This window comes from Barbatula barbatula (genome assembly GCF_947034865.1).
Source record: "Barbatula barbatula genome assembly, chromosome: 10".
In the NCBI taxonomy this organism is placed as follows: domain Eukaryota; kingdom Metazoa; phylum Chordata; class Actinopteri; order Cypriniformes; family Nemacheilidae; genus Barbatula; species Barbatula barbatula.
Window position 1 is genome coordinate 23,793,048 of NC_136773.1, and position 20,353 is coordinate 23,813,400.

General features: G+C 40.5%; 3 protein-coding genes across 9 annotated transcripts in view; 1 reads left to right on the forward strand and 2 right to left on the reverse strand.

Moving 5' to 3' along the window:
- Window positions 1-295: 295 nt before the first annotated feature.
- ss18l2 (ss18, like 2) lies at window positions 296-2,080 on the reverse strand. Of its 2 annotated transcripts, none has more exons than XM_079465621.1 (4): window positions 1,812-2,071; window positions 1,656-1,732; window positions 1,492-1,576; window positions 296-804 (listed from the first exon to the last, which is right to left on the reverse strand). In XM_079465621.1, exons 1-4 carry the CDS (start codon window positions 1,914-1,916, stop codon window positions 736-738), a joined length of 336 nt encoding a protein of 111 aa, XP_079321747.1. In that variant the 5' UTR covers window positions 1,917-2,071; the 3' UTR covers window positions 296-735. The 2 variants fall into 2 exon arrangements, with proteins under 2 accessions (XP_079321747.1, XP_079321748.1); XM_079465622.1 differs by having other exon boundaries at window positions 654-804; window positions 1,488-1,576; window positions 1,812-2,080.
- A 2,678-nt stretch (window positions 2,081-4,758) lies between these two features.
- On the reverse strand, window positions 4,759-12,637 carry lsm14ab (LSM14A mRNA processing body assembly factor b). Of its 2 annotated transcripts, XM_079465273.1 has the most exons (11): window positions 12,304-12,615; window positions 10,755-10,918; window positions 10,522-10,663; window positions 10,166-10,276; window positions 9,699-9,878; window positions 9,434-9,517; window positions 9,168-9,359; window positions 8,052-8,220; window positions 7,363-7,392; window positions 7,006-7,249; window positions 4,759-6,844 (listed from the first exon to the last, which is right to left on the reverse strand). In XM_079465273.1, exons 1-11 carry the CDS (start codon window positions 12,422-12,424, stop codon window positions 6,821-6,823), a joined length of 1,461 nt encoding a protein of 486 aa, XP_079321399.1. In that variant the 5' UTR covers window positions 12,425-12,615; the 3' UTR covers window positions 4,759-6,820. The 2 variants fall into 2 exon arrangements, with proteins under 2 accessions (XP_079321399.1, XP_079321400.1); XM_079465274.1 differs by lacking the exon at window positions 10,166-10,276 and having other exon boundaries at window positions 12,304-12,637.
- Window positions 12,638-13,014: 377 nt separating this feature from the next.
- Window positions 13,015-20,353, forward strand: part of LOC306899710 (transcription initiation factor TFIID subunit 4) — a 61,765-nt gene continuing 54,426 nt past the window's right edge. For 2 of the 5 annotated variants that reach the window (XM_079466152.1, XM_079466155.1), the window contains exons 1-3: window positions 13,134-14,171; window positions 16,102-16,238; window positions 19,905-20,015. In XM_079466152.1, coding sequence (XP_079322278.1) covers window positions 13,181-14,171; window positions 16,102-16,238; window positions 19,905-20,015 — 1,239 coding nt within the window. In that variant the 5' untranslated portion in view covers window positions 13,134-13,180. Of the gene's footprint in view, window positions 14,172-16,101; window positions 16,239-19,904; window positions 20,016-20,353 lie in introns of all 5 variants that reach the window. The other 3 variants (XM_079466153.1, XM_079466156.1, XM_079466154.1) reach the window with 2 other exon arrangements.

Consider the following 20,353-nt stretch of genomic DNA (forward strand, 5'->3'; position numbering starts at 1 on the left):
AAGCCCTGCTACTACCGTCATAACATTTTTAACTAAATATACATGATTAATAATAAAAATGATAATAATAAAACTGAATTAACCTCTAAGTCTAGCGTACTGTTGAAGGTATTTTGTAAAGTTTTTTTACTTATTTGCCATCAATTACAGTCTCTAGAGAAACATGTCGTTTCAAATAATAAATCTGTATTTAATAACCCGTTTGTAATTGAAGTGATAAACTTCCAACGCTCCTCAGCTTCAAACTGTTTTTAGTCGACTGTCATGACAGTTCCTGAATACAAAGTCTGTTTTTACTTCCGTTTTTATTAAACAGTAATGCTGGCTAGTATATAAATATGTTCACATTTGTAGGATTTAGCAGTGGAATTCTCTTTACCTGCCTTTAAATTACCGGCCACAAATAAATAGTATTCCAGAAAATGTTTTCCCCAAAATACTTCATGTTCAAATAAGAGTTTAAAACATCCTTCAACAGCGTAATACAAATAATGTATTTACTCACTCTTGGCTCATGTCAACCCAAAACAACTTTTAATAAAGACTGTTTGCCATATTTATTGTTAGTACACTTGAAAGAAAAATGTCTCTAATTTCGCTGTAACTTGTTTAGTGACAGAAGAATCTTGAACGTACATATTCAAACCTTATTTACACAAACGTTTATTGTCTCTTTGTACATTAATACAATATCATAGAAGACTTGAATTAGTAAAGAAAAGAAAATCATCAGTTTTAGTCGCCTCGATCTGTAACATCTGACGTGTCTTTACTCTCTGCCAGTGGGTTCGTTTCACAAGCAGTCTGTGTGAAAGATATGTAAGAAACAAAGCTTAACAGTAAATCACTAATAAAATGTTATAGAAAATTATATAAGATAAAAATGAGGGATGCACGAGTTATCGGCCATATCGGTTTCGACCATTTTTAATGTTATCGGACGATAATCAAATTTAGATCAGATATACTATAGCTGATAAATTATAAATCATTTCCTCTGGTTTAACTTCTTCATCTGCTCACAGTTATAATCCAGTACAGTCGTGATCATTCACTTACTGTTATTAGCAAAACATTGTTGATGTGGATACAGTATTTATGAATGTGTACATTACAGGAACAAAAGCATATTGTGTGAATCAGACTGCTGTCTCGTGGCTGTTAAGAACACTTTCTGGAAGAACATCTATAATATGTTTATTAAATATACTAGAAAAGTTTGAAGATTAGAGAATCTTAAACTGGTGTAAAACATGATATTCAGAGTAATAAAGAGAACGAACGGTTAACTTGTTTTCTGCAGTGAATGTTTTCATATAAAAGCACTTTTGCATTTAGTTTCAGTCTTAGGAAAGTTATATTAATATCTAGATACTGTATATCGGCCAACATATCGGTTATCGGCTTCCAATGTTCGAGAGTCACCTGTTATCGGCCACCATGGACATATCTGTGCATCACTAATAAAAAGATTAAAGCCAACAAACCTACATTATTATTCTCAGGCAGGATTTCCGTGCTGGCATCTGCTAGTGTACCCAAGTACACAATGTTCCGATGCAGAATCTGTTGATATCTGAAAATAAAAAGCATGAATGTTGTATGAAAGAAACGCTGTGATGTGAATGTACAGCAGCAGCAGCAGCAGCACGTACTGAACACAGTCTGTTGTTCGACCCTTCTGCATGTATTCTGTGATGCATCTGACCAGCTGATCGTTCTCATCCAACAACTGAAACACACACAGAGAGGCGGAAGTCGTTATAATCCTTCTGTTAAATGTGACGTGTTAATGTTCTTATCATACTCACTCTCTGAATTGTCTCCTGGTTGATTTGGGCTTTTCCTCGCTGCCGTTTCGGCACAAAAACAACAGACATTGTACAAACTCGAACCTTCTTCGGTACAGTTCGCATCCGTGTTTATACAGACGACACACGCAGAACACGATACAATCATTTCACTTATTTCAACATATTATATGCGATCAAATATGATAATGCTCGAGTTTACTTCATTGGTATATTCCTGCACAATCGGAGGGTGCGGCTGTAGGATTTGTGACAGCGCCACCTGCTGAACTGGATGATGACCGGAAACAGTGATTTGAGATGAACGACATGGACGATCAGACTGTGAGAACCGATATTAAATTAACTTATTGAATATTATATTACATCTAAACGAAGCAAAGTTTACATAACCAAAGTGAGATCTAACTATCAATGAATAAATGATTCCATGTGTTTGTGTGTCCTGTATGCTGCACTAATGTCTCGCTGTTCAGTGGTTGTGTATTCATGTTTTTCACAGGCGATCATAAATGACCTGCACTTGTGTTATTGATATTTCTGTTAACACAACAGTGATTGTTCTCTGATAACCGTTTCAGTGAAGTGGAAGAATTCAATAGACATATTGACAAACAATTGAGGAAAGAAGGGAGAGCGTTATATTTTATTTGACTTTATCTCTCTACAACTCCAACATTTCATAAGTGTTAAATGTTTCTTATCTTTCTCTGTTTCTTAAGTATTGACAAAAGTTCTTAGTGAAAGTGACAAGATCCTGTCATAAGTGTCAGTTTGTGTGTGTTGTGTTGTGTCAGTGTTGTGTTGTGTCAGTTTGTGTGTGTTGTGTCAGTGTTGTGTTGTGTCAGTGTTGTGTTGTGTCAGTTTGTGTGTGTTGTGTCAGTTTGTGTGTGTTGTGTCAGTGTTGTGTTGTCTCAGTTTGTGTGTGTTGTGTCAGTGTTGTGTTGTGTCAGTGTTGTGTGTGTTGTGTCAGTTTGTGTGTGTTGTGTCAGTGTTGTGTGTGTTGTGTCAGTGTTGTGTCAGTGTTGTGTCAGTGTTGTGTGTGTTGTGTCAGTTTGTGTGTGTTGTGTCAGTGTTGTGTTGTCTCAGTTTGTGTGTGTTGTGTCAGTGTTGTGTTGTGTCAGTTTGTGTGTGTTGTGTCAGTTTGTGTGTGTTGTGTCAGTGTTGTGTGTGTTGTGTCAGTGTTGTGTCTGTGTTGTGTCAGTGTTGTGTGTGTTGTGTCAGTTTGTGTGTGTTGTGTCAGTTTGTGTGTGTTGTGTCAGTTTGTGTGTGTTGTGTCAGTTTGTGTGTGTTGTGTCAGTGTTGTGTGTGTTGTGTCAGTGTTGTGTCAGTGTTGTGTCAGTGTTGTGTCAGTGTTGTGTGTGTTGTGTCAGTATGTATGAGATCTTGTCCTGTTGTTGTGTCAGTGTTGTGTCAGTGTTGTGTCAGTGTTGTGTCAGTGTTGTGTGTGTTGTGTCAGTATGTATGAGATCTTGTCCTGTTGTTGTGTCAGTGTTGTGTGTGTTGTGTCAGTATGTATGAGATCTTGTCCTGTTGTTGTGTCAGTGTTGTGTCAGTGTTGTGTCAGTGTTGTGTGTGTTGTGTCAGTATGTATGAGATCTTGTCCTGTTGTTGTGTCAGTGTTGTGTGTGTTGTGTCAGTGTTGTATCAGTGTTGTGTCAGTGTTGTGTGTGTTGTGTCAGTATGTATGAGATCTTGTCCTGTTGTTGTGTCAGTGTTGTGTGTGTTGTGTCAGTGTTGTATCAGTGTTGTGTCAGTGTTGTGTGTGTTGTGTCAGTATGTATGAGATCTTGTCCTGTTGTTGTGTCAGTGTTGTGTGTGTTGTGTCAGTGTTGTATCAGTGTTGTGTCAGTGTTGTGTGTGTTGTGTCAGTATGTATGAGATCTTGTCAGTGTTGTGTGTGTTGTGTCAGTGTTGTATCAGTGTTGTGTCAGTGTTGTGTGTGTTGTGTCAGTATGTATGAGATCTTGTCCTGTTGTTGAAGTCTTTGTGGAAGTTTGTGAACTGGGGGAAGAATGTTTCTCTGATGTCCGTATAGTTTGGACACGAGGTTAAGAAGTGCAGCTCTGTTTCCACTTGTCTCTGTGTGCAGTGTGGACACAGTCGCTCTTCTCTTGGAGTCCATGTCTGTCTGTGTCTCTCTCTCTCTCTCTCTCTCTCTCTCTCTCTCTCTCTCTCTCTCTCTCTCTCTCTCTCTCTCTCTCTCTGTCTCTCTCTGTCTCTCTCTGTCTCTCTCTGTCTCTCTCTGTCTCTCTCTGTCTCTCTCTCTCTCTCTCTCTCTCTCTCTCTCTCTCTCTCTCTCTCTCTCTCTCTCTCTCTCTCTCTCTCTCTCTCTCTCTGTCTCTGTCTCTGTCTCTGTCTCTGTCTCTGTCTCTGTCTCTGTCTCTCTCTCTCTCTCTCTCTCTCTCTCACGCTCTCTCTCTGTCTCTCTCACGCTCTCTCTCTCTCTCTCTCTGTGTCTCTCTCTCTCTCCGTCTCTCCTTCTCTCTCTCACTCCATCTCCCCTATCTCTCACTCCATCTCTCTCTCTTTCTGTCTGTGGAGCTTTTGTTCTTGCACAAATAACTTTGTTCTTTCATATAAATAAATACGTTTAATACACGTTTTAATTTGTGTTTAATAATAAATACTCCTGAGATTAAATGTCTTTCGAACGGGTTTTATAACTGAGGTCCTGAAACTGTTGCTATATCCTCCAGTTCGGCAGGTGGCGCTGTCTCAGTAAACTAGGGTCCTATAACCGGTGTCCTATAAGTGCACCCTCCTCGTTTCTTCTTCCACAGCGCCTGTCGGTTTCCGTAGTTTCATTACTGCCTCCTGCAGGACACTGATAACATTACACCTGCGCTCACAAACTTACCAAGCGTTTTTTGCAACATAAAGGGAAAGAATTAATATGAAAGTTATTTTTCTTGTATAAATGTTTGAAAAACACAAGGACACAGAATATTGAACAACTATTTATTCGTCTCGTCTGAATAAAAACCTCAGTTTGCCCATGTGACAACCTCTACACCATTTATTCAGGAAAACGCCAAAATGCAACAAAAACTGCGATTGAGTTCTTCCAGAGGCCTGACCACAAAATCACTTCAACCCTGTTACACGATACATTCCGCACAACCGTCCAGTTTCAAATCTCATATACAAGGTTAAACTTCATCACTGTATTAGGCCTGAAAATTAACATCATCATCATCATCATCATCATGCCAGTCCAATTTCAGCCGCTCAGCACCAACATCTGCGATGTTCCCATCATGCTCTGTGCCGAGAGATCACTGCGATGGCCAATCAGAGTGCATTGGACTAGCTGCCTGCATGTATATATATATATGAGGGGATCTCTGTAGTGCTTTTTAAAGGGAGTAGTTTAGCCAATACAAGTACAGCATCAACTATCATGAGAGCTCGATGACAAACTCCTGGGGATAAAAATTACATTGACCCAACAAAGATCGTTTTCCTGTAAAATGCGTCTGTCACTCAGTCTTTGGATCAAAATATAAAAAAATACGAAGCACCCCGAGACACTCCTTTATGAAAATAACTAAATGAGCTCATCTAACAGTGCAGAAACAAGTGCTTCAGTGGCATTCAAAAGGAAAAGACAGGGAGAGCTGGGTAAACATCTTAACAGAGCGGCTGACGTCTGGTACTGGAATTAACTTAATACACTCGCATCTGGGAAACACAACTATTCACAATAAAGCCCTTGTGGACAACCATCTCGGGTGAAACTCATTGGGAATCCAGATCTGATTGTGACGCCAAATATTTGACACACACAACGAATCCGTCCCATTTCAACTATTCAATTTATGCCTCAAGCAAAAACACTGTAAGTACGTACATCCTGATTTAGACAAATATCCTTGCAATCAGATTTATATTCCCTGTGTATGAATAAAGAAATGACATCATATGTAATTTCGTCAATGAGATATGGAGGCGTTATTCGACTTTAAAGTGCAAATGATACATCCAATCTTGTTTGGAGGATCTTGGCTTTAGACATGGAAGGGGCTTGTCTGTGGGTCGACCAATGGCATTTAGGGGTTTAAATCAAAAGTCCTCTTAGAAATTTACAAAATTGAAATCAGAAGGCAAGAATAACTTGCACTTGATTATCAAAATACAGGATACAGCGGTGTCGCCCCGCAGGAAAAATCTTATGATCTCAGGACTAAACAACACAAACTCTTTCGACTTTACTTTCATCATTCAACCATCATCAGTATGTTTGTGAATGATTGACCTATTGTTTGATACTGAAGTGTACACGGTTGAGAACTCCACAAATGACTAAATGTATCAATAGAAAATAAATTGAGGGGTTAACATTAACTGTTAAAAAGGCGACAAAATATATATATATATGAATTGAACTTAGATTTACCGTCAAATAATGAAGAGAAGAGATGTTCTCTTTAAAATCCAACAGGCCCTCGAGATGAAGTTTAAATGAATATTTATTTCGTCACGGTGGTTTTTGTTTTATTAACGTCTGACACAATCCCTACAGGCCATTAGATCAAGCTGTCGTGCTTCTAAAGACAGAGAACAGATCCAAAAAAACTCAACAAAAAGCTATTTGACTGAGGAACGCTCACAGTGTCAGCGGGGTTCAGGACACACAACGGAAATCTATCAAAGAACATCCTGATTATTAAGAAAGGAACTAAAGGATCGATGCAAAAATACCAGATAATAATAATAATAACAACAAGTCCACAGAAGTTCCTGTATTTTTGTAGGTCAATTCTCCGTTCCCTCCGAACGCATCAAACGATGTGAAAAAAAGTTTCCAAAAACGTTGTGGGGTGTTCTTATTTTTCTAAAAAAGGAGAAAAGCAAGAGAAGTCTGCATGTGCTGCAGAACACAGGTCACATCCGTGCTGGTGTTGAACAGAGAGAGGCAGGACCTGTGAGTCAAAGCATTTATCTTCACTGTGAGGAGCGTTTCAGGAGATTCTTGGCTGTTAGGATGATGTCATCGTCTGCTTCAACTACGCTGCAACTTTATTCTCCTTCTGGAACGAACCCAAAACGCAGACAAACATTGATTAAATACAAATCTCGATTTTTGGACGACAAAATATTACAGAAATGTCTAGGAAACATTTCAAAAGCATCTCCCTGAAATTGAAATCTGTTTCTGGTCGATCGTTGAGATGAGAGAATCAGCACCCACCCTGTACTCAAAGTCAGAGAACTCTCGTCCTCCTCGGCCCCCTCTGAAGCCGCCTCTGTATCCGCCCCCGCCACCACGAGAGGGCGCGAATGATCCCCTGCTGGCCGCACGACCCCGACCGCCACGGAAGCCCGGACCGCTGCCTCTGCCGCGGAAACCACCGCGTCCCCGACCGTGACGCAGAGGAATACCGAAGGTCTCCGCGTTCATCCGTCTCTCCTCCGCCCAGGTCTGTCTGCGCTCCCTGCGGGAAGAACAGTCATGCTTTAGCACCAAACTTCATGTCATTCTCTCAAGGAACCCGAGGACCAATACATTTAACGTGTTTATGTAAAACAAAAGCTCAAGAGACTGTACCTCACATAAGCTCCTCCTGATTTCTCCTTTCTAAAAGGAACAGAAAGTAAAACTTGATACTGATTCAATAACAGTTATTTCACAGAAACAAGTATTTTATTACATAATTATTTGATCCCCTGTCGATTTCCTAAGTTTGCCTGCTTACAAAGAAATGAAGGGTAAGGGTATATTTATTTTAACTGATAGAAACCAAATATCAAGCAAAAAAATGTATATAAAGGTTATAAATTGATTTGCATTTCAGTCAGTGAATTAAGTATTTGATCCCCTACTAACCAGCAAGAATTCTGGCTCCACGGATCGGTTATGTGCCTATATGGACCACAGATTAGTCCTGTCACTTTAAGAAAGTGCTCCTGAGTCAGCTTGTTATGTTAATTTCCACCTGCCCATGAAGGGCCGCCTGGCTCGTCTGAAGATTGATAATGAACATCAAATGATTCATTCCTTGTGAACAACTATCAGAAATGTCTGACCTCTGCGTTGTACAAAGTTATGTTTTGCTCGGGGATCAAATTCTTATTTCATAGACTTGAAATGCAAATCAATTTATAACCTTTATATACATTTTATTTCTTCTACATTAAAGCCTGGAGTGATTAAACCATTAAAAGCACATCGACAGGTGTGACACAACTCCTGCATGGGTGCTTATAGGCCAATCGCTTGATAACAGAGTTGCTCACCTAGAATCATCACAAGAGATGTTGTCAAAGAAAGACTTGGATTTGTCATAGTAACAGTTGGGTCCCAGTGGATCTTCCTCGTTCCCGTTGCCTTTACTGTTCTCAGTCTCCACACCCGAATCGGTCTTCTCCTCTCCGTTCAGGGTCTTCTCCACTTTCTCAGTCTCATCTGCAAAACAAACATCTCTGAGCACATGCCCTTCAACAGTTTTGAAATGAGCGATTCTCATCATGGCAGTACAGATTTTAAATATAAAACAAACAAATAGGTGACACAAAAATGATCATAATAAGATAATTGTGTTCTCTAGCTTGGACGAAACATAGTTTTGACATAGGAATGAATGATTTATGTATTTTAATGCTTTTTCTGTTGACATTCTCGTTACCGTCCCGATAAGTGTCCCGATTTGTCTAAGCGCAGTTGAATATAATTTAAATATTATAAATATAATGAATATTCATGTATAATAAAAATGAAGAAATAGTGGAAGAAAGACGCGTCCAGAACTTAAATTCTCAACCTCTGTTTTCTGTTTAATTTCCGTCTTAAAGTAAGAAACGATGTTCAAATGTCACGAACAGGCAATTTGGTTCAATCATTTGTAAATATAATGTCATATGTGTTATTAAAAGACAAATGTATATTTATTTTGTAAAAAAGTCAAAATGATTTGATGCATCCAGGTTACCGTGTGTTATTAGATTTGAGAGGTTGTTATCTGGGAATAATGAACCTGCAAATGTCACAACTGGCCAATCAGAATTAAGCATTCCAATGAGCCGTGTAATAATATTCTATAAAAAACATAATTCATTCATGTCTTATTATGTATGATTAATAAAAAGTTAAAAGCAAGACATTGTGAGAATCACCCAAATAGAATTTATCTTGATAGCAAAACCCAAATAATGAAAATGTTCACTTAGATTTTATATGGAAGATCACGCAAAACATTCAACAGTCTGCTTAACAAGTGTGTTAGCTAGTTTACATTTAAGATTAAACAGCAGCATGCACAACTTTGACACATCAACTGCACGGAAAAACTTTAGATCTTCTATACGAATAAATTATAACGTGAAGACAAAAGATGATTTTTATGTGAACGGTACCTTTAATCTTGAGTTTGTTTTGGAACTCCCGGTCGATCTCCTCTTTGTTAAACTGGGCGTTGGCACTTTCGAAGTCAAAGTCCTTCTCAAATTTCATTGGTCCATCTCTACGTCCATTAAACCTGCCTCTACCACGCTGACCTCCACCTCCGCCCGCACTGCCCCGCCCCCTTCTCATGCCAGGAGCGCCACCTAGAGGCAGAAACATCTCTTACAGCCCTCGATTCAAACATGACGGACGAACAGAATGATGAAAAGTGACTTACCACCAGACTGGCGTTTGTTCTGATCTTTGTTATCAGACCTGTTGGAGTCTGTATCCGGGCGAGCAGCCTTCTCAACATCAGACGCTGTGAATACACAACAGATATCACTGGTACTGTCAGCAGAGGGATATGAAAAATGTAGATGATATATGATATAGAAGTGATGAGATAATTTCAGCGTTCTGCCTGTATCAGACATGCACACACATCAAGAAAGCATTTGTTTCCAGTCATTTTGTAAACGAAACGGTTGTGGGTTTCCCACCCTTGTTCTGCTCCGGGTTCTCAGCAGGTTTCTGGGTGTTTGTAGCGGGTCGGGCGGCTCCGGGGCTCCTCTGACTCACTGAACCGGCTGCAGGTGCAGTAGACGTGACCGCTGCAGTCTGTACTGTATGATCTAGGGTCGGGCTCTTTCTCACGGGCTCTAGAGAAGGACTGGCACGACCTGTGGGAGAGAATACAGATTAAACCCACAAAATCAACCAGTGCAGCTTTGTCGTTTACCACGGTGACATGCACAAACCATTTAACTGCTGTGAGAAATAACCAAGATCAACATTCTTAATGATTTCATGTTGTCTTTGTGAACAGAGAGAAGCAGACGAGCGGCGTTCGAGTCATTAAAGTGGAACTACACACAGTCGGCTTCACCACACAGCAGAAGACACAACTTATGCAAACAAACACACTAAAGCCATTCTGCAGACACGTCAGCGCCGGTTTTCCCGTTACCTTCGGGTTTGTGTGCGCTCAGAGAGCGAGCGCGCGGGCCGAAAGCAGAGCTCTGGGGCAGAGGGGCGGTACTGCTCGCCTCGCTACTGAACGCAGGACCTGAGCAGCTTCCTGTGAGAGGAGGAATTACACAACTTCAAGTGTGGGCTTTAACACTTCACACACTCGAGGCAAAACCTCTTATGTTTCACTTTTTGTGTGACAGCGATCCTCTCTGACTGACCTTAAAATGCCCTGACAACAATTTGGGGGATTTTTTTTCAGTAAATAGTTTTAAGAAGCTGTCTCTCTTTTCATCCCAGATTCACAGTTTTTTCTTCTTGTGTTCTACAGCTACAAGAGCCAGTGTAACTTACCGACAGTGACTGCTGCTCCGAACGGCTGTGAGACCAGTGCGCTGGGGCTGAACTGGCTGTACGGAGCCACAGGTGCCCGACTGAAGGGGGTGTACGATTGAAATGAAGGAGCCGATGGGCCAGCAGTGGACGCCAGAGAGGACTGCACGCACACACACACACAAGAATGAACTTTAATATGCTTTAGTTTCTGCAGATTGAGCTGCGTGTGTAACTGAATATGCGCTGCTCACCTGCACGATAGCAGGGTCCTGAGGAAGATTACAGGTGGGTTTGGGTGGCTCGCACACAGTCAGATCTTTGATGTCACTTCCTCTGAATATGATGTACTCAAAGATGTCCTCTCGAGGGGGGATAGGCCTGTCCGTGGGCCGATCTTCAGTGCCAAAGGACTTGACTAATGAAGACACAAAAAGAAAACACCTCCATTTACACAACATGCAATACAAGCTAAACACATTAACATGGGCACAGACAAACAAAAACAGTTAAAGTGACTTGCACTTGAAAAACAGAACAGCATGAAAAATAAAGATTTGTTCACTCTTAGAAATATATAAATTTGTGTTCTGCATGTTTGGAACAACATGTGGGCAAGTAAAAAATAACAGAAGGTAATATATGGCTGAAAGATTTTGTTATACTATCGATAATAAGAGATTGCATAAGAGGATGCTATTAATGAAGCAGTGTATTTTGCCAGTTAAATGTTGACCAAAGTTTAACTTTAGATAAAAGCTGTTTGGCCAAAAAAGATTTCTAGATATTTTCTGGGATTTTCCTATAACGCTAAGCAGCAGGCGATCATTTGCATCCCATAGTTCTTTGCTCCAACATCAGAGCTTTGCAATGCGGGTTTGAAATCGAGTCTATATAGATTTATTCTTGTAAATTGACAGTTTTCGTCAGGAAGACACAAATTTACTCCTCGAGAAACATCACTTCACCTGACGCCGGCTGCCCACCGTGTGACCGCACCTGCCGACATAAACTTCTTCATCTGATCGCAGTTATAATCCAGAACAGTTCTGTGTTTCTGTCTTGATCATTCACTTACTGATATTAGCAAAACATTGTTGATGTAGAGACAGTATTTATGAATGTGTGTATTATAGGAACAAAAGCATATTGCGTGAATCAGACTGCTGTCTGATCTGTTAGACTCGTGGCTGTTAAGAACACTTCTCTGGTTTCATCTGGACGAACATCTTGAATAAAAAATATACCAGAAAAGTTTGAAGGTTAAAGAATCTTAAACTAGTGTAAAGTACATGATATTCAGAGGAATAAAGAGAACGAACGGCTAACTTGTTTTCTGCAGTGAATGTTTTCATATAAAAGCACTTTTGCCTTTAGTTTCAGTCTTAGGAAAGTTATATTAATATCTAAATACTGTATATCGGCCAATATATCGGTTATCGGCACGCGACGGTGAAGAAATATCATTTATCGGCCAAAATTTACAAATCTGTGCATCCCTAAAATAACCTGAAAACACATAACAGGACAGTTCACCCAAAAACTAAACTTTCACCATCAATTTCTCAACTAAATCAACTTTAGTGTCATCAAATAAATCTGTTTAACTGCCCTTCACACTGACAGCGTGTTTGTTTATTATATTGAATGTTTAGCACATTAAACTAAACATAACACCTCACGTGTAAATACATTATGCGTTCATTTAAAATACGGATAGAGAACTAGACATTACGTGCATTTACATTTCTCTCAGATATCTCTCCCTATATATTTCTATACTCTCTCTATGTGTGTGTTTACCTTTCGCCAGAGCCACAGTGCTGTTCTCAGTGTCGATGGTGTATAAAACTCCCTCATATCGGATCTCGGCCTTTGAGATCAGACTGATCTTACTGCCGATATAAGGCGTCCCTCCGCTCATCTTCCCGCTTCACGTGACCGCTGGACTCCTGCTCTCGTCCTGATTCACGGTTCCGACAGACTGCGCGACGTTTGCTTCGCTCTTTGTGTGGTTTTCGCTTCAGCTCCGATCAGCACGACATGGCCGCGTTCATTTTCCTCCGCACTGAGTCGCGGTGCATGCTGGGAAACGAGTCTGCCTCTGATTTTCCCGTCAGCTATCGCGATGCGACGCGAGGTTTGAGCGCGACGCCCGTTATTATAATGTCAATTACGTAACGAGTGTTTAACGTGTATTTATGTTATTACAAACACGTGATTTTGAGAACATAGAACGACTTTAATGAAAGGATGGAGAGTATTTGATCTCTCTGAACGCAAACGTTACCTCATGTTTTCTGTACATTTCGACACGTTTTTGTCGCGTTGCATCGCTCACATCGTCTCTATTATCTGTTTAATTATATTGATATTTTCCTTTGCTACTATTGTCGTGTGTCTGTTTAAAAAGAGTGAAATAGACGCACGACTCTCTTAATCACACTTTTCACGCATATGCATGCGTCTCTTCATCCATAAGTACAAATAATAATACACAATGTATGTTATCATAAAGCAACGCAGTGTCCTGTAACTGTGCTCCTTGAGTTCTAACAGCGGGGATGAATGTTTTGGTTCTCTGACGTCACGTGCATTCCCACAATGCCATAGTAACACGACTGCGCACTCGCTCTCGTGGACGCGCACCAGCAGACAGCCCATCGCACACAGAGCAAACATGGCGGGCGCCTCCGACCCTCTGGAAGACATGCTCTTCTCCGAGGTGGACGAGAAAGCCGTGAGCGATCTGGTGGGCTCTCTGGAGTCCCAGCTGGTGGGCCAGACCGACCCGGCCGTCGCACCGCCCCAAAGCATCCAGTCGGGCTGTGAAAACACCCACCCGGGCAACGCGAAGCATCAGACGGGAGGAAAAGCGCAGCTGCCTGCCCGTTTAGGCGCTCCATCAGAACCACCACAGCAGCACGGGCGTAAAGCTGCAGGCAACCCGGATCCTGACCCGAAAGAGCCCGCCAACGCAGCGGATAAGGAGAGCTGCCTGAAATCACATGGCAACATCATCACGATCACTACAACGGCGACAGCATCCTCCGACAGGGCATCGGGTCCTGCGCAGGGCAACAAAGGTGAGAGCCCCAGGGACACCCGTAAGAAACACCCGGCGAACAGTCGCGCGCTGCGCACAGCAGCATCAAACAGTGTCAATGGCAACGGAGGAAGCGCAGCATCAGCACCATCATCCAGCGGATCCAGCTCTCCGCCACCCAGCGCGGTGACCCTACCGTGCCCGGACAGCGCGACTCCGACCGTGCCCGGTAACCCTCAAGCGATCGCGCTGGACCGCATGACGCCCACTATCGCGCTACAACGACTCCCGCGTCACATCATCGCCAGCATCGCGCAGAACGGGAACGGCACCTCCGTGTCCGCGCTGGTCCAGCAGGGCTCAGCGGGCGTTCAGGAGAACCACGCGCCCATGAGTAACGCGGTGCACTCCGGTTCCGCAGCCACGCCGGTGACTTCAGCGACTCCCGTCAAACCCGCGACCGCTGTCAGCGCGCCTCCGGTGACCCCGCCGATCAGACCTGCGCAGACGCAGGCGCGTGCTGCTCCGCCTGCGCAGCAGAGACTCGTAACGCCGCAGCTGATAGTCAGACCCCCACAACAACAAACGACCATACAACTGCCCCCTGGGTTCACCATCCCGCCAGGTAACAAGTGTTGAAAAGTGCCTGTCTGTGATGGCAGGAGGAACATGTTTGGACATCAAGTCATTCTTTGTGTTTTCCACATTTTAGAATATAATCAAGTCGTTAAAAGTATAGAATTAATGTCAAATGATGTACATGCATAGTGAACACAAATGAGTAAAAGGTGTGTACTATTATATTGATGGAGTTCTTTATGCTGGACTCCGGTTGGCCGCTTTAGTGGTTCTTTATGCTGGACTCCGGTTGGCCGCTTTAGTGAACAGTAATCATTTAAAACAAACTTGGAAATTAAAGATTTGTAGATTATAGATGTCGATGTAAACGTCCATTTTATTGGGCGCGTTCATATAAATAGGGTTAAATGAGCACATTTTGGAGGCAATGTGCCCCAACTTACATTCAATTTAGTTTTAAAACTAAATCTGTAAGTCACTTTGGATAAAATCGTCTGCTAAATGAGACTAAATGTAAAACTGACATTCACTATGTGAATTACAGGGGAGAACATAAACCAAGAACCCCTCATATTTACATTTATAGTTATTAAGCACATCAACTAAACGCGTTTCATTGTGATACAGTAAAATGCTTTCAGACGGGAATCTCGCTTCATTTGCATTTAGACTCGACAACATTTATACTTTTTACATGTTCATAATATCAACAGCAGCAGACTGACAGTGTTGTAATAAACTCAAACAATGAGATGAGTAAGATTGAAAATCCACTTGAAATCTCTCCACGCTCGCCAGTCAGCAGCAAGGACGGTTCATTGAGGGTTTCTTCTGAAGTGAGTGATTCATGAAAGATCTGTGTCACCCGTCACAATCGATCATATCAGTTAGTCCACTTACAGTATGTGTTTAATAATACAGCACACTTTCATCATTTACAGACCCCTAGAAAATGTTTATTATCTGAAGTAGTGTGAACTGTGTTTCTCATTGAAGAATGTTCAGTCACGAGTGCATTACAGGTCCAGTCCAGGGAGGTTAAACTGACGTCTTGATAAGTGAAGCTGTAGTGAGAATTGGTGGATCTGGACTTTGAACCTGGAAGCCGGAGGTCATGAGACTATTGATTTAGAAGATGCATCTGACAACCGTTATCAGACAAACTGAGACTTTCTGTGATGAGCAGAATACTGATGCCGGTTCACAGATGAACATATAATAAAGATAATTGTCCAAATAAAGATGCTTTTCTGTTCAGATGTTCAAGACAGAAACAGATGCACTTGTTGCTGTCTCACTTTCAGAATGAATGCGAAACCATCGGAATTGTAGTTTTCAAATGTTCATTATTACAGATCTCGTGGTAACACTTTAGTTAAGTTGTGAAAAGAAATGTCTCTTTGAGCACAGACATCTTGCTTTACGTGACTTGAAGTTTGTGAATGATGACTTGCGACATTAAAACACGATTGTATCGTATAAAACATGTCTTATGAGATTCTTGCATAATAATGAAGCTTTCTACTGATATATGGGTTGTTAGGATAGGACTCTTTAAACTCTTTAAATCTCTGAATCTGAGGGAGCGAACAAATCTAAATATTGAGAAAATGGCCATCAAAGGAGCTGTAGCAGGACATCCACTCAGAAAAATTAAGTTCTTATATGTTTACGGTTGGACGTGGAACATGATCTTTACTTAATATCCTAATAACTTTTGGCATAAAAGAAAAATCTGTAATTTTGACCCATACTATGTACTTTTGGCTTTTACTAAAAATGATCCCTTGCTGCTTAAGACTGGTTGTAAGATTCAGGGTCACGTTTATAAAATGCTGTTGTCACATGTAGTTTTTCTATAAAAATGTAAGCAAGACATGAAACATAATTAATCAGATGAAATGAAATGATATAACAAATGGACATGTAGATGAAAAGTGTCACAGAGAGTAATGTTTTCTGTCTGTGTGTGTCAGGTATGGTTCTGGTGAGGACAGAGATGGGTCAGCTGGTCATGGTTCCTCAACAGGCTCTGGCTCAGGCCCAGAACAGCATCTCACCACGAGCATCCACACCCACCAGCGCAAGCACGTTCAGAGTCACCACCCCGCAGGTACACCTCCTCATACACACCTGCTGAAGGTTACAGGACAGTATGTGTTCATGTGATTCACTCGACCCTTAATAGAGTGACAGATATTGCAGAAGTCACTAGATTTAGTCTATATAATATCAAAATGTAAGCCAATAGATAAGACTTAAGGTTATCTCTCTGGATGGAAACATCACAAATAAACATGTAAACAAAACTGGTCCACAGGCACTTCCTGTTTCGTTTTTTCACATATAAAGCTAAAGGAAGAGATCATTCCAAATGTTCATTTAATCACCATTTCTAGATGTATCGTGGTCATTTCAGTCCAGTGTCTGTTGAATTTCAACAAAATCAAACCTCAGGAGTGACATAAAGTCATCCACAGCAATGTGAAAGACTGACAGCGTGACACCAGGTCATCACATAAAATAATGAAAGTTTTCCTTAACACATGAAGAAATATGACTGTTGAGTTGCTGAAAAGTGAATCTGAACTTTTTCTTTTCAGTATTTGAGGTCTGACAAAAAACTGCATCTCTGTTATTCATTTCTCCAGTTTTCATTTTCTGCAAATAAATGGAAATAGAAACAAGATTGTTTTGTTGATATTTGGGGGAAATATTGTTCGTAGTTCACAGAATGAAACAAAAATGATAATTTTACCTAAACACATAAATATAAAGAGTCAATTCAGAGAAACTACAAATCATTTTGAAATGGTCTCTTGATTTTTTCTTAAAGATGTTCGTTAAACATTTTGCTTCAGTTGTGAGTCTTCTTTTGATGATATGATGTTCTAACGTTTGGGTATTGCTCCTGGACCAGTGATGTTTACATCTTGCAAAATGGTCTGAGCTTAAACATTCTATACCATGGTCTGTTTGAATACTGGATTCTGATTGGCTGGAAGGTGTGCATTAAAACCATTTAACGCACGGGTAGCTCCAGTCAGTTTGCTAACATTTGAAATTATCCGGCAAAATAACACCTGTTTGATCTAAAACGACACTTGAATAAAAGCTGTAACTTGGCAAATGAGCATGATCCACAACTAGCCGTGTTTTAAAGGATTTTAATGCACTTCACACTTAAAATCCTTTAACGCACGGCTGGCTTTGGATTATTCGTTACATAAATTACCATTTTATTTGAGGTTTACTGAAAAACTGTGTGCAAAAACTTAAATCCTACTAGTTGTTATTTATAAATGAGATTCACTATGAGTGTCACTTTATTATTCACATTGAAATTATTTACTTATCTGCTTCACACTTTACACAGAGATGACATCAAAATCTACACTGTAATATTAATATTGTTGTAGTTTTAAAGCTTGATTTTTGTGTGGATGACATTTAGTACGTTATTAGTTCATCTTGTTTTAAAAAACAGTAATATGATATACTGTTATTATTCAATAATACAATCTACAAATGTATTTACATTTACACTTGTTATATTATATTATATCATATTATATGAGTCGCTTTTGATCCTTTGTGTGCAAAATGTGTATTATTAAGTATACTATTGTCTTTAATTTGTATCAATATGTTTTAGTTCGATGTGGTTTAATGAGTACAATGTAACATTTTATTATACTTTTTTATTTCCTTTTTTTAGTCAGTGTCTGACCACAAGAGGGCAACAGTCAAACTCCTTTTGTGAGCTTTTCTGTCATTTACCTTTTAATCGTTTGCACAATTCGCTTTATAAGTTTATGCTATTTAAATATGAAAAGACTAACAATTATTATTTTACAAACAAGCAAAGACTATACATAATAAATTCACAGTAGTGAGTGATGCTCAGTGTGTAATATTCACTGTCAGCCACAAGATGGCGCCAAGTGTTCTGATTTAACCTTAGTTCCACAGATACCAATAACAAAACTATTTATATAAATCTTGTATCTATAGTAATAGATATTTGATCTACACAAGTCACAGCATGTTAAGTCAATGCCAATATGTTTCACATAAGATACGTTGTTTATTAAAAAAAATACATTTAGATTTGTAGCAACACATTAAAATCAATGTTAAGATGAGCATTTATCATGCACGGTTTCGCTGTCGTCATTTTTCTGAATTGAAAATACAATAACATTGTAGTATAAATATGGTCACAGCTTGTATAAATATGTGTCTCTGTGTTAAATGAGGTAAGAGTTTATATTCTGATGTCAGTCATTCGTCGGCTCTCTGCGGCGTTATGCCTTCATCCTCCAAATGCCTGATCGCTTTAAAAAGCAACCAAACCTCCAGTCGTTGTCAGTGTGTGCATGTGTGCGGCCCCGGGCCCTTCCATGTCTCAGGGGTCCCCGAGCTTAACATTCTCTGAAAGGGCCCAGAGACAAGCATCTGCAGAGAGAGGGAGGGTTGGCAGTGCCCCCTTGTGCCCTCGCTCCTCCTGGCAAAGCCCCGTGTGTTCACATGAGGGCCGCGTGGCTGGATGCCATCGCACAGAGCGCAGTGGCACCTCTCCTGTGTGAAGTCTGGCATCATCCAGGAATCTGTGCCCGCTCGCCTGCTTATTCCTGAGTGGTGCTGGGCATATGCACCATCTCACACTGCAGCGTTGCCCCTCAGCGGAGGGATTTACACACGTGTGCGCCTTCCTGGACACAGAGATAGAGTTTCAGCAAAAATACATAAAAACCATCAAGAGCATACATGACCTGCAAAATAAAATAAATAAGAAATCATTATGTATGAAGTAATGAAAGTCTGTGACATTGTTTTCATGACATTTAAGCGCATTTTACTCTCAAGTCCTCATTACTATAATGCAAAAAGTCAAGTTCTCATTATTTGAATGTAAAACAGTTTTAAGGTTATTATTTAAACTGTAAGTATTAGGTCAAGTAGTGTGTGTGGTTATGCTTTTAACTTGTAATTTAAATGAATTGATATCAATTAAATATATCATTCAAGTCATTGTATTCAAAGTAGAACAAATGTCATTTTGAACATACATTTCTGGTTTGCTTGTTGTTGTCTTGACTTTTGTTTGGCTTTTGATTCTTTCTTTATTGTTTGTGTATTTAATGTATGCTTGGTTGCCAAGAAAAGAGAAAGTAAAATGGATTTTAGAAAATGCAAAAGATTTAAGTAGCTTTAGGTTTGTAAACGTGAAACAAGAAAAGGTTTCTTTATAGATGGGGTTTCATGCTATGTCATGCATTCTGACTTCTTTACACTGTTGACCGTGCTGGCTTCTCACGCTTTACATGGTCGACCTGTTGGACGTATGATGTATTATTTCTGTGCTTGATTCACTCCCGCAGCACTCCAAGTTTCTCCCGGAAAAGCACGGCAAGGCACAAGGACGAGCGAGACCCACTTACCATCAAGATTATCTGCGATGTACAAAACACAAAGGGTTTTGACGTGATGATGTGTTGTGTGCTTGTGCTCATATATCCATCCCACTCTCACCACTAGTCCCACTTCCAGCAGTTTGTGTTTTTCCGGAAATAATCGTACAGCTTTATCTCGCTTTTATAAATGTGATCAAACTAAATAGTCGTGGAAGATACGACGCATGCAATACTACTATATGGGTCTCAAGATCTCAGACATGGCAGTTATAAAGAAAGCGTTGAGCTGATTCTCTTCGCCTGCTCTTGTGTTTCTTCTCCTCATTTCCTTTCTGTTCTTTTTCTCTGTCGTCTCTCTACAGTCTCCCGTGAGCACTCAGGCCATTCGACCTGCTCCCGCCGCGCAGACTAAAATGGTCTCGTCCAGTTCTCCCAACACCACGGCCCAGACCAGCGCCTCAACCAGTCCCGCTGTGAGCACCTGCTCTCTCTCTCTCACTTCCTGTTTTTCACTTTAATTTGCCAAGATACATTAGTGCGCAATCGCTATTTATATTGAACGTTTGTCATCCTAAGGGAACATTAGCATTGCTATCTCTCTATAGAGCTACTGTACATCAGCATTTGTCTCGTTTGTGTTTATTTGTAATTCTAGAGATTTGTAGGAGATGAAGATGAGACTCTTAAGCTATAAGGTGCTCATATGGTATTCAAGCGTGTCTTATCAATCCTAATTAAGAGTCAGAAATGATAAATGCACACATGCTTGGAGTTGAAATTTTCATTCATGAAACATTCATGTGGTCAGAAA

Bases quoted from the DNA above. Each gene is read 5' to 3' on its own strand.
- ss18l2 (XM_079465621.1), bottom strand. From the start codon at position 1,916: ATGCGAACTGTACCGAAGAAGGTTCGAGTTTGTACAATGTCTGTTGTT. The intron at 1,733-1,811 runs GTGAGTATGATA...TGTGTGTTTCAG, and splicing joins ACCAGGAGACAATTCAGAGA to TTGTTGGATGAGAACGATCA. The intron at 805-1,491 runs GTAGGTTTGTTG...TCTTTCACACAG, and splicing joins TCCTGCCTGAGAATAATAAT to ACTGCTTGTGAAACGAACCC.
- lsm14ab (XM_079465273.1), bottom strand. From the start codon at position 12,424: ATGAGCGGAGGGACGCCTTATATCGGCAGTAAGATCAGTCTGATCTCA. The intron at 9,518-9,698 runs GTGGGAAACCCA...GTGTATTCACAG, and splicing joins GAACCCGGAGCAGAACAAGG to CGTCTGATGTTGAGAAGGCT. The intron at 7,393-8,051 runs GTGAGCAACTCT...TGTTCCTTTTAG, and splicing joins ATCTCTTGTGATGATTCTAG to AAAGGAGAAATCAGGAGGAG.